This window comes from Panthera leo, chromosome A2, assembly GCF_018350215.1.
Source record: "Panthera leo isolate Ple1 chromosome A2, P.leo_Ple1_pat1.1, whole genome shotgun sequence".
Taxonomy (NCBI): Eukaryota; Metazoa; Chordata; class Mammalia; order Carnivora; family Felidae; genus Panthera; species Panthera leo.
The window spans coordinates 50,830,746-50,843,825 of NC_056680.1; the positions used below are offsets into that span (position 1 = coordinate 50,830,746).

Below are 13,080 nucleotides of genomic sequence, written 5' to 3' on the forward strand. Positions count from 1 at the left end.
TCAAGCCTGGGTTGCTGGGATTAGGGTTTCTTATTAGTAGGGAAAAGCTCAAAGTATTCTTTCTTGTGTTTGTTAATGTAGATGATTCCTTAATGCTCCTTGGCTCGAATTCTCTGCACTAGGTGAGAATTGCTGACAACAAGGAATGAGAGATTGATGTTAAAGCTATTGAATTTGATATGAAATTTAATGTCCTGGAAACATTTGGTAGGTGGGAGGAAGGGGGTAGTATACACAGAGACACGTCTCCCATGTGTGCAATGATGTGCGGCATGCTGTTGGAAGGACTACTTTAAGTTTATTTTCCCTCTTTAGGGGAATGAGCAGGGGGAAGGTTATTAGACTTCATCGGCGGAAGCAGGACAACATATCAGGTGAGCTGAAAATGGGTTGGGCCCGCATTTTGACAGATAAATATTTTGCAATTTACATAATCATCTCAAGAACTCCTGTAAGTTCCCATGGTCCCAACTCTTCATGAAAAGAGAAAGCTGTTCTCTCACAAACACTGTGTACTTCTCTTGTGAATTAATATATCCAAAAACAACATTTTAGCCCCGAAGCAATCAAAATATGTCATGTGAGCACACATACCAAATAAAATAACGAGATCCTTTTCGTGTTTACATATTGAGGCGATGAAGCTTGGGGACTCAGTACAAGGGAAAAAGTGTATGTGATGTAGAACAGGGTTTCTATGCTTGATGCCAGCGGTATAGAAAGAATCTTGATTTCATAAGGAAGGTGGGTATTTATGTTCTAAAGATGACACAGTTAATAGAAGTTATGACTTCCTGGATATGGGGTAGAGATAAAAGAATAAGCTGCTTTTAATGCACTTTTGAGTTTGTTTGCACAACGTATAAACTATGAAATAACTTTTTTTCAGGTGGGGATAGCAGTGCAACAGAAAGCTGGGATGAGGAGCTTTCTCCTTCCACTGTGTTGTACACAGCAACACAGCACACACCTACAAGCATCACCTTAACTGTTAGAAGAACCAAACCCAAGAAGCGGAAGAAGAGTCCAGAAAAGGGTCGTGCAGCAGCAAAGACGAAGAAAATCAAGGTATGGAGAGTAAAAGTATCTTAAATAGAAATATGTCTGATATAGTTCAAATTCTGGACCAAGAAGGCACCAAAATTCTTTTAAGAAGTTTGATCCAGATGTTTGAAGGGCCACTTTTGCTCTACTTGGCAAAAATCGGCTAATCTGTGTTGTGAATATGTAGACCAACCTCTCTTCTGCCACTCCATACCATCACAACTGGCACAAAGTTTCTTCTCCAAACCCCATCCCAGGTATGAAATCCCAGCCCCGCCTGGCCAAACCCATAGGTACCGTAACCTCCAGTCTAGGCTTCCGCTGTCCTTCAGTATCTCCCCACCTCCTCAGTCCCAAAATACAGTCTGAAATTCTTGTCCTGGTACATGCCCACCTCATGTCATTGGGTTGATTGTTTTTTCCTTGTTTCAAAAAAGTGAGGAAACTTCTCTTGAATGGTTTAGGCTTCCTCAGTGTTGTGGTCACTTTCATGTATTCTCAACTAAAAAGTCTCCAGGAGAAACCTCTTCTGTTTGGTGTTCTTTCTTCCCCATCATGGCAACTCTGTTGCTCTTAGGTGACTTGCCCACCCCTTGTTAAGGGGATTGGTCTTTGTTTCCTTCTTAATTTCAAAACTGGTAAATCTGCAACCTTATGAAATGTTTTTATTTTTCTTTTAGTGACAGGAGTGCATATAGGATTTAAGTGATGCATGCTCTTCCCTGTTAATTACTTAGTTTCACAATGGAAAGTGTCAGAATTAGCCTCAAAGGTCACTGGCCTAGAGCTGCCCCTGTTCTTGATAACAGTGTGGGGAATTCCACTGTGTTTATTACCTAGGGAAAAGGGGACAGACTAAAACACTAGTTCTTGCCTTAGTTTTAGTCTCAGATAGGTATAACTGTCATTCTTGGTACCAAGTTTTGTTTTGTTCTACTTGTTTTCCTCTTTGGGATAGGCATTTCGAGAGGGATCCCGGAAGTCCTTGCGGATGAAGGTAAGGGGTATTCTTCCCTGATGCTGTGTTTTACTTCACTGTGATCTTGCATTTTGGTCAGCTTCTTTCCTGACATTGATGGTCTGGGAATCTTGGACTCTGCTTTTTGTTAGTTTGTAATTGTTGCCATTCAGTTTTCATAGAGCCTTTCTCCAAAGTAGGTTTTCTTGTTTCTGAAATATTTTCCCTTTCTATAATGAGCCTTCATTTACTGGTTTTTCATTAGCTGCTTTCCTGGTGGGCGGGGGGTGGGGGGAAGTGACATTTTATCAAACAAAATGAGGCTGATGTGTTCTGTCGTTGTAATTGGCCTCAACCTCCAAACTGAGGTTTTTCTGGTGATACGGGGTCTCTTGTACACCCACCCTAGCACCATTTGGACTTTAAGCAACGGTTGGAAGGATAAATTTCATCAGTTAAGAAAGTAGTATTATTGATAGGAATTACTCTTACTGGAATTACTTTTGAACTGTTTTGTCCCGGGCATACCTCCTTGATATAGAAGATGCAGGTTATGCTAGTGTGTTTCTTTTCTTCTTATCAAATGAAAGAGCTTATTAGGTGATACTGGATAGTGGTTGGAGATTTGAGAAATTACATGGCAGTGGTACTGGGTAATAACAGTTTCCCCAAAGGATATTTGATTATACTGGTATTTTTCTTTACCTATGTATATGTAAGAGGATAGCATAGCTCCCACCCAGTTCATTACTTATGGCTTCATAACATTTACTTAGAATTAATATCTAATTTAATTCTATAAGCATTTCTATCCCTAAATGTGTAAATGGTTAGAAGCAGAATCTTTCCTGTTGACAGTTATATGGCATAAATATTAAAATCTTTTAGTAAGGAAAATCTTTATTAGGATTAATACACATAAGTATCCATGGAGTACCAATATGATTGATGTTAATGAAGATCACAGGTGACACTTTATCTAAAATATGAAAGCTTCACCTTGCATATACCCATAAACAGACTTGTACATACCTGTAAAAGCACTGGGAAAGGACTTAGAGCCCACGAGCATCAAGAGTCCTAGGATGTTTTGGAACACAACTTACTCTTTTTTTTTTTTTTTTTTTTTTTTTTGCTAGATCTGTCTCCTGTAAGAGGTCACATTTGCCTTCACTGCCCCTTTATTTTTGTCTCATTTGCTTAGAGGGGACCTTAAATAGACTTATGGGGCAGACATAGCCCTGATTCCAGCTGTTAAGCCCGTTTCTCTTTTATCAGCCAACTGCTGTAACTTGCCTCCAGATGTTCAAAACCTTTTGAAAGGTATTGACTGGCTGCCCGTGAAAACTACATATAAACCTCTACGTGTAAATTGCTTGTATTTTCAAGATGTTGACAGTTCCATAGGCATTTTAAAATTAAAGTAATAAAAAAAATACTAGTTTATTTTGATTCTCATATCAGAATTCTAAGTTGGGTTACAAATTTGTACACAGAATTAATTATTAGTAAGAGCACCACCAAAGATGTGCATGAGACACATAAGAATGGGAAGTATTCATCATATGGATTTCTAATCCCAAAATCAAGAGCTTGCCTACTGGAGACTACTCATAGCCACTAGGTGCCAGTAATACATACACCCAAGTGTGGTAATCAAAAATGACTTCAGATATTACCAGATGTCTCCTAGGGGAAAAATCACCTCTGCTCAAGAACTATGCTCTAAATCCACTGAGTTGGGGTTTCTAGTACCTAGAAGAATGGAACAGCAGAGTAGTCAGTGTTCTGTTAGTGAACAACAGCTAATAATGTGACAAAGGCTTCTAGTATAAATTAAGCGTAGTAAGTCATCAGTTGAGTGATCACGACTGAATGTTTAAACCTGGGAATACTGTTTGGGCCCCCCTAATCCCCAGTCTGATAAGCACCCTTACATCTCAGGTTTTGTACTTTTCTTTGGCTTAACTGCTCCTGATACTTCAGGTGATACTGTGTTCTCAGTGTGTTGGCCTCAGGTGTTTCTTAGATCCCTTTGTTTATTGTTCATTCTTTTGGACTGTGGTGAGAAGGGTAGTGAAAGTGTTAATTTTTTCTTTTCATTCCCCTGTTCCTTGGGAAAAGGACGATAGACAATAGTTCATCAAAAACAGTGACACAAAAGTGAAAGAAAGCAATTGTTAAAATAGATATGTTTTCTGTGTCATTCATGGAAAGTATATTTAATTTTCTTATGCCCATATTTGCAACTTTAGTTTGGACATGGATTTGCAAGTAGCTTTGGCACTATGGTATCTTTTCCTTCTAGTCATCACTGGTATGACATCATCACTATCAGTGTGTGTTTGTTTTCTGATGACACCATGGAGGAGAATATGTGTCATACTTAAGCTGTGTCTCTGTATCTCAAATGTAAAAACTGTTTAGGATAATGTTGTAGATAAATAATTTTTTCTCAGAATTGTCACCATAGAGAGCAGCGTTTTTCCTAGAGAAGTATCCCACAGTACCTCTCAGCATTTTCTACACTCTGTCTACCCACTCCCCTGCCCCCACCTCTGTTCTTCAGACTGCAGCTGTTGAAACTGTCAGAGTTTGAGTGCTAGAAAGATACATTCCAAAATGATAACTTTGTCTCTGGGAAGTGAGATTATGGGTTATTTATTTGGGTCACAGGTATTTTTAGACCTATCGTGTATTTAATTGTATAATGAAAATAATAAGTCACAAAAAACAAACATTCTACTGGAGAGAAGTGAAATACCAGTTTAGGCTGGTACACTAACACAGATGTTCAGTTCAGTATGGAAATTTAAACAGCGTGATCTTTTCAGGTATCTCTGTTGTTCGTGTTTATGAAGATTTTCTTGTGAACTTGATGTCATTCTTCTGATAAGAACAAAATTTATTTCTGTGATTTAAAAATGGTCATAAAATCACAGTGATGTGATGGAACTGTGATCCAAATTTCTCACTTTATAAATGAGGAAACTTCTTGTCTAAGAAGTTCAAGGTCTCACATCTCATTGGTAACAAAACCATGATAGAAGTCAGATCCCCTAACTCCCAGGCCATTGCTCTTTTATGCCACACCAACTGCCAAGTGAAAATTAATTTTCTCTGGAAATACAGCCTGTTTTCCCCCCATTTTTATGCATGGATTCTCCTAACCTTCCTGACCTTTGTTCTCTACAGAATTCTCCTTCTGAAGCACAGAATTTAGATGAGAATACAACTGAGGGATGGGAAAATCGGATAAGACTATGGACTGATCAGTATGAAGAAGCTTTCACTAATCAGTACAGTGCAGATGTACAGAACGCCCTTGAACAACATCTACATTCTAGCAAGGAATTTGTGGGCAAACCTGCTATTTTAGACACTATTAATAAGACTGAATTGGCCTGTAATAATACAGTTATTGGTTCCCAAATGCAGGTAAGGATCAAAGGGTAAAAGACTCCCTATAAGTAAGTAGTTGAGACTTTCTGAACCCAGAAAGAGGGCCTATAATGGGATTACCATTTCTTTCAAATGTATAATCCTTAGAATAACAAATTAGCCAGCTGATGAGCATCTTGAACCAAAAGCAAGTTGTAGTGACTGGAAACTGTCTGGATACATATTTTTAAAGTATTAATTAAAAACAGATAAATTAGGATAGGAAATGATATATAGCCTCAGTAGGAATTTTTAAGATTAATAGAAAGCTAAGGTTGTTCTTTCTCATTCTTACATTAGACATAGAGCCACTAAAATCTTAATTGTGTATTTCTCTTTGATCTTTTCTTGCTTTTTTGTGAGGGAAGAGGTGACTGGTTCATTGGGTGGAGCCTGTTTTCCTAGAAGCTTTTATCATTGAAGAATTTCTGATTATTGAGCTAAATTGCATACAAATAAAACCTGAAAATATTGGTGCCTTTTCCTCAGTTAGGAAATATATTAACTGTCTACCGTACTGGTGTTGCTGTTGTCTAATGTTAATATTCTGGTTTTATTTAGCTACAGTTGGGAAGAGTCACTCGTGTTCAAAAGCACCGGAAGATCCTGAGGGCTGCAAGAGATTTGGCTTTGGACACTCTTATAATAGAGTATCGAGGGAAAGTCATGTTACGACAGCAATTTGAGGTCAATGGGCATTTCTTCAAAAAGTAAGAACATCATTCACTGAGCAGTGAGGGCTAAAGTGGGCCTGGCAGAGTGGTATGGCTGGAAAGAAAGAAAAAGAGAGAAAGAAAGAAGAAAAAACATTCTGGTTGATAGAATGGTCTTAGGGAAAAGATTACAGCTCAGATAAGCTCAAGTCTGTCTGCTATTTGCAGGAAAAATGTGCAGATAAATCTATAAATTGTTTAATGTATAAAGCAGTAATGACTCCTTTGCAAGCCAAGCATTTCTTGCTTTGTGCTTGTTGTTTAATCAAAAGCAGACAGGCATGTGATGTTTTTCAAGTTTAGGAATTGCAAAGGACTGCTGCTGCTTCTGTCAGCATATGCTTCATATTTGAAGTGAAGTCATGGGGTGGCCTTTTTATTTGTGTTGAGAATTACAGGAGTTTCACTTATATCCCTTAGACCATACCCCTTTGTGCTCTTCTACTCAAAATTCAATGGTGTAGAGATGTGTGTGGATGCACGTACTTTCGGTAATGATGCTCGGTTCATCAGAAGATCGTGTACACCAAATGCAGAGGTAAGATTTCTGTAGCAACTTCTCTTTGAATGGAATCACCAAAGGACAAGTCTTCTGAAGATGCAGTCTGAAAACTTCACCCAGATTAATATAAGGTCTGTAGATAATGATTATGATCTGTTATCATAAGATACAAAAAAACAAAAGTAATGATGCTTTTATTCTATCTGACAGGATGGGAGCAGGTGGAGGATTTCTTAGAGAAGGCAGAAATGGGAGAAAGCAAGTTAGCATTTGCTAAAGAGAAATGTCTTATTAAAGAAATTACTATATGAAAGAAGATGTCATTTTTTTAGATTTTCGGTAATAGTGTTGTAAGGGAGATGCTAGACATTTCTAGAATTCATTACTCTGCATAATCCATGCAACTGCCATCAAATTCAGCAAGAAAATCCACAGAGCTTTTTTTTTATAGGCTAAGGAATTTTAATTCTCTGGTACAACTGACAACAGCTTTAAGTGTAGAGCAGAGATCTTATGCTCATTTCTGACATCTCAGGGTTTCTCTATTTATTTCAAAAGTATGAATTTTCAAACAATTACTGTGTAAGAGTTTCATATGAAATGATGGAGTTAAGTAACAGACTACCATAACTCTTAAGTGGAGAGATACTATTTTTCTCTCTTATGGAGAGTTCCTGGTCTTTATGGTAAATTGTAAACCATAAGCCATGTTCACACAGGTGCGACACATGATTGCAGATGGGATGATTCACCTATGTATCTATGCGGTGTCTGCCATCACCAAGGATGCTGAGGTCACGATAGCATTTGATTATGAGTACAGTAACTGGTAAGACCTCCAAAACCTTTCCTAAATGAATGACCTTGTCTTACTTTTTACACATTAAGCTCTTCTATCAGTCTGCTTTTGTTCCTTGTTATTTCCTTTTTTTTTTAACCTCATCTTTCCATGAGTGATTCATTTTTTGTCTGGAAAATGTGGAGGGAGAGACAGATTTAGGGTTAATGTTTTTTTTCCTAGAGACACAGATACATACTATGACAGTGTTCACTGGTCTCCTAACCAACAGTGTTTTGTCTTTATGTCTCTATAGCAAGAACAGTAAAAGGGTAGGTATGAGACACTCCCAAGAAATTGCAGTAGCATCTGTTGTTATGCACACAGCACTTGTGCCAGGGATCATATAGAATGAAAATTTTAAAGTTCACCTCACCCATTCAAACCATGTAATCTCTCTGAATGAGACAAAGCAGAAAAACTGAGATGGCAAGTCACAGATAAATACGTGATTTTGCAAAATTCATGATCTTTCTCTCTTGGTCCTTTTAGGCCAAAAAGATTATATGTTAACTTGATGTTCATCACAGGTATGAGATGGAAAGGTATTAGGAATAAGTAGGGAATCATTAGGTTAAAAGTGAGGTGAAGGAAGGCACAAGAGAAGTATGGCCTCTTTAGCCCCTGTTATTGATTCACTGCCCAGTAAATAGCATAAAGACATTTGGGAGAATTGAACTTAGTGGAGGCTTTCTTTCCTTTCCACTGACCATATATAAGGGAAAAATTGGAGGTAATATAGCAAATATTGAGTAGCAAATACTGAGAAGTATTCATAGGAGTCTAATGTATCTGTTTAATGTATTCAGAGATATTATACTAGAGGAAATTCCTATACTGTTATTCCAAGAGGATGAATAGAACAGTAGGACTGATTTTTCATGGGTACTAAGACAAGCACTCTTGGTTGTTTCTTTGGAGCAGTAATTATAAAGTGGACTGTGCGTGTCACAAGGGGAACCGGAATTGCCCTATACAGAAAAGGAATCCCAATGCTGCAGAACCACCACTCCCACCTCCTCCAAGCTTACCAACCATAGGAGCAGAGACAAGACGTAGAAAAGCACGACGGAAAGAGCTAGAGATGGAACAGCAGAATGAGGCTCCAGAAGAGGATAACAATCAGCAATCAGAACAAGTTCCTGAGAAAGTAACTGTGTCCAGTGACCATGAGGTAATCTTCCCCTGGTCAGAGGATGTTGCTATGGTATTGTTTCTCTGCAAATAAAGAGGATCCCAGCTTGCCACATGTTGTTATAAGTAGGGAGTCCATAATAACACTTAATGCCCTTCATATCAAGGTGGGTGTGCATTCATTCATTGTCTTTCTCCCTCTCTTTTCTTTTTTCTTTTTTTTTTTTATAATGTCAAACACATCCTTTCAGCTGCTTTCCATGTTTCAGTCCAGAGAATGATGCTTATCGTTTGCATTTACCATGTGGTCTCACATGAATAACACTGTAGGAAGTATTAGAAAATGTTTCTAGAGGATTTTAAGCTACCAGAAAAAAAAAAGATTTCTTTTTCTTAGAGCTTAAGAGTACAGCTGAATATCGCCTCTGTTTTAAAGGAAACAGACAATCCAGAAGAAAAAGCAGAAGAAGAGAAAGAAGAGGTTACAGATGACCAGGAGAACCCAGCTCATAGCAGAAGGGTGGGTACTTTCTAATATCCTTTTGTTCCTGCTACCCACAGCATGTGAACCCTTTCTCTTCTCAGTTTGTATCATCTCTTTCTTTGACAAAGATACCATACCGTCACCTGCACATTACAATTTGGGCTACTTTTTATTTCATTATGATTTATTTATTTTTATCTCAGAGACACACATAGTAGTGGTCTAGTGGTTATTATCTGAGGACGGTCTTAAGAGGGTTCTTACTAACAATCTGGTTTCCAAAGAACTGCCTGGTTGGAACAAAATATGTATGTTAGAGCTTCTTGTTATGGAATTGGGTGAGGGTTTTTTTATTTTGGGGGTTGTTTTTTTTTAATGTTTATTTATTTTGAGAGAGAGTGAGGGAGGGGCAGAGAGAGAGGGAATCCCAAGCAAGCTCTGTGCTATCAGTGCAGAGCCCAATGTGAGGCTCAATCTCAGGAACTGAGACCTGAGCTGAAATCAAGTGTCAGTCACTTAACGACTGAGCCACCCAGGTGCCCCTGGAATTGTGTGAGTTTTGACATAAAAATAAAACTTTTGTTGGTCACATGTTTTCAGAAATTCTACTCTATTGCTGAAGCCAGCCATGTTTAGTTCTGGTCCTGAGAAGTTAAAATCTACTTCATTATTTTTGAATTCTGAAAACCATGAGAAAAATTGATTTTGATGACTTTTTTTCTTTTCTTCTTGTTTTTTTTAAAGTTATTTATGTTGAGAGACAGTTGCATGAGCAGGAGAGGAGCAGAGAGAGAGAGGGATAGAGAGAATCCTAATAGGCTCCACGCTGTCAGCACAGAGCCCAAGGTAGGGCTTGATCCCACGAACTGTGATACCATGACCTGAGCCGAAATCAAGAGTCGAACCCTTAACCGACTGAGCCACCCAGGCACCCTGGCTATTTTTGGGAGGCACCTGGGTGGCTCAGTCAGTTGAGCTTCTGACTCTTGATTTCAGCTTGGGTCATGATCCCAGGGTTGTGAGATTGAGCCCCACATCAGGCCTCACGCTGAGTGTGGAGGCGCTTTAGGATTCTTTTCTCTTTCCCTCTTCCCTCTCCCCCGCTTGCTCACTTACCTCCCTGAAATAAAAATTTTTTTAAAGTTATTTTTAGTTTTCACTTATGTTCTCTAAGATATATGTATCATTTAACTGGCAAATGTCTTTAAATGTCTACGAATTTCCATTAATAATAACATTTCCTGAAAAATATCTCTACCTTTTATTGAAGTTTCCTTCTGTGTTAATGCTATTTCTTTCTAGACCCGGGAAGACAGGAAGGTCGAGGCCATCATGCATGCTTTTGAAAACTTAGAGAAAAGAAAGAAGCGGCGGGATCAGCCCTTAGAACAAAACAATTCTGACATAGAGATTACTACCACCACCTCAGAGACCCCTGGGGGAGAAGAGGCAAAAACTGAAGCCCCTGAACCTGAAGTTAGCAACCCGGCTTCAAACATGACCATCCCAAGCACCCCACAGACTGTTGGAGTGAACACCCGGAGGTCTTCCCAAGCAGGGGTAAGAGATGGAAAGACTCCACGCCTTAGACATCCTTGCTTTTACTAATATCCGCTATCTATCTTTTGAAATAGTTAAAATCAGCATTTTCAGCTTCACCTCATATTACAATAAAAAAGGCCATTTTCATCAGCTGATTTGTGGGAATCAGGGAAACAATTTGAATGACTAGACACTTTCAGACTAGAATGTAACTTCATACTGTTTCTGCCAGATAAAACTGTTGATGGTGAGTTCATAAAAATCATTTTGTTTCTCTTTCCGTTCTTCTGTATAGCACAGTTAGGCACCTGACCTTTCCTAAGATTCACAGGATGAACGAATCTTTTCATTCCCTACTCTGGCCATGAATTCTAAGCCTTAAGCCTAACCTCAGTACCTGGGAAAGAAACAAAGGAAAGAATTACTTTAGGGTTCTTAGAACCCTAAAATTAGGTAGCTACCTTCAGCTGACTTTGACCTATCTTATAAATACTTACTAGTAAAGAAATAGGCATCTGCCTACAACCTCTGACTGACTTGTGTAAGTTTTTTTTAAGGATTATGTTTGAGATTAGCATTTCTAAATACTCATTTTTTTTTTCACCACTAAATATTCAGAATGCTTCAAGTGAATAGGAGGCTGGATAGAATGTTTGCTGATAAGAAGTTTGTGGTAAGCATTTCACTCTGCTGTTGTCACAGGATGTTGCTCCAGAAAAGCCAGTCCCCAAGCCACCTCCAGCAAAGCCTTCTAGGCCCCGACCGAAGAGTCGCATTTCTCGGTACCGGACCAGTTCAGCCCAAAGATTAAAGCGTCAGAAGCAGGCCATTGCACAACAGGCAGAGTTGTCACAAGCTGCCTTGGAAGAGGGCGGAAATAACAGCTCTGTGACTCCTACTGAAGCTGGAAATACAGACAGTTCAGGAGAAAACAGGCAATTAATAGGGTCTGACCCAACTGTGGTATCAGTTACTGGATCCCATGTCAACCGTGCGGCACCTAAGTACCCCAAAACCAAAAAAGTAAGTCACAAATCTTCGTAAGTCTAATCTGGCAAGAGCGGTGTCTTAGTAAAGTGAGAGGATCTGTAATGTCCAGAAAATAATGACTCGTCCAAGTTTTACTAGAGAGAAAGTTTTAGATAAAAAGTTTTGTTTGAGGCAGCAAGCTGAAACCATCCTACTACCTTTTTTTGTTCCCTTAACTTTAAGCTTTTTAAAAGCTTAAATTGCTTTTAGCTGGAATTATTTCTCCCTTAATGGTCATGGAAAGGGTGGAGGAAGATACCTTGCATTCTGAATGCCCAGTTCATATTCTTTGCAGCTGCTATATCTGCCTCTGTCCTAGTTTCTACCTGAGGTTTGTCTTTGTGAGCTACACTGCTGCTTCTGGCTTTTACATCTCCAGCACTGACTAATGATCTCTTTTTTACCTTAGTATCTAGTTACAGAATGGTTGAATGACAAAGCCGAGAAGCAAGAATGCCCTGTTGAGTGCCCTTTACGTATCACCACGGACCCAACCGTACTGGCAACAACCCTGAACATGTTACCCGGTCTTATCCATTCCCCATTAATTTGCACCACCCCCAAACACTACATTCGCTTTGGCTCACCCTTTATCCCTGAGAGACGTCGAAGGCCCCTTCTGCCTGATGGCACCTTCAGCTCCTGTAAAAAGGTATGTCTGTGTTTATGTGGGTTTTTTTTTAACCTAGAATGCCTGTAATTGTGGCATACCTAACATATTTTCTAGGCAGCCACTCTGTGCCCATGTAAGTTTTTAATGAGTTAATTCTTCAGCCATGAATAGTGATGCATCACGAGTCAGTAGGACTAAAATGGGATATATACTGCATTTTTGGTACTCAATTTGTGAATGTTGACTGTTGTCTTTTCCGAGAGCCCTTGAAGTTACTGAGTTGAGAGCACACAGCACTTGATGACTGAGTAGGGAGGGATGTTCAGGGTGTGCTCTTGTGGTATTAGTTAATGTGTCCATTTGTGATTACTGTGTGAGATTGGGCCCCAGGTACTCTAGAGCACTATTGCATAAGTAAAAAATGATCGAATTGTGTTTTGAATTTATTTAATTACTATTCTTATTTGAGTGAGAGTAGAGGAGAAATCCTGTTATAATTGGCATAATTCCTGTTCCTTGATCAAATAACAAACAAGTTGGACTGTTTATTCCCTAGTAAATATGGAACCTACTATAAATTTTCTCTCTCTTTCTCTCTTTTTCTCTCCCCCTCTCCCCACTGTCTCTCTAGTTACATACTGTTTTTGGGTCTAGTGGCAGTAGAGTTTGATGGTTGTTTTTGGAATGCTCTTTCAGAATTCCCAGAAGCCCTGCATATTTTCCAAAGGTGTCTCTTGAGAATAGATCACTCCCTCAGACCTATAATGTCGTTTTTGTGTTTC

General features: G+C 39.0%; 1 protein-coding gene across 20 annotated transcripts in view; it reads left to right on the plus strand.

Moving 5' to 3' along the window:
• SETD5 (SET domain containing 5) overlaps window positions 1–13,080 on the plus strand; it is a 79,953-nt gene that overhangs the window by 41,237 nt on the left and 25,636 nt on the right. For 14 of the 20 annotated variants that reach the window (XM_042910121.1, XM_042910146.1, XM_042910112.1 and 11 more), the window contains 12 exons: window positions 316–374; window positions 890–1,068; window positions 2,003–2,041; window positions 5,198–5,440; window positions 6,005–6,153; window positions 6,577–6,694; window positions 7,378–7,487; window positions 8,421–8,670; window positions 9,067–9,150; window positions 10,417–10,674; window positions 11,359–11,679; window positions 12,095–12,337. In XM_042910121.1, the coding sequence (XP_042766055.1) occupies window positions 316–374; window positions 890–1,068; window positions 2,003–2,041; window positions 5,198–5,440; window positions 6,005–6,153; window positions 6,577–6,694; window positions 7,378–7,487; window positions 8,421–8,670; window positions 9,067–9,150; window positions 10,417–10,674; window positions 11,359–11,679; window positions 12,095–12,337 (2,053 nt within the window). Of the gene's footprint in view, window positions 1–81; window positions 123–315; window positions 375–889; window positions 1,069–2,002; window positions 2,042–5,197; window positions 5,441–6,004; window positions 6,154–6,576; window positions 6,695–7,377; window positions 7,488–8,420; window positions 8,671–9,066; window positions 9,151–10,416; window positions 10,675–11,358; window positions 11,680–12,094; window positions 12,338–13,080 lie in introns of all 20 variants that reach the window. The other 6 variants (XM_042910194.1, XM_042910234.1, XM_042910220.1 and 3 more) reach the window with 3 other exon arrangements.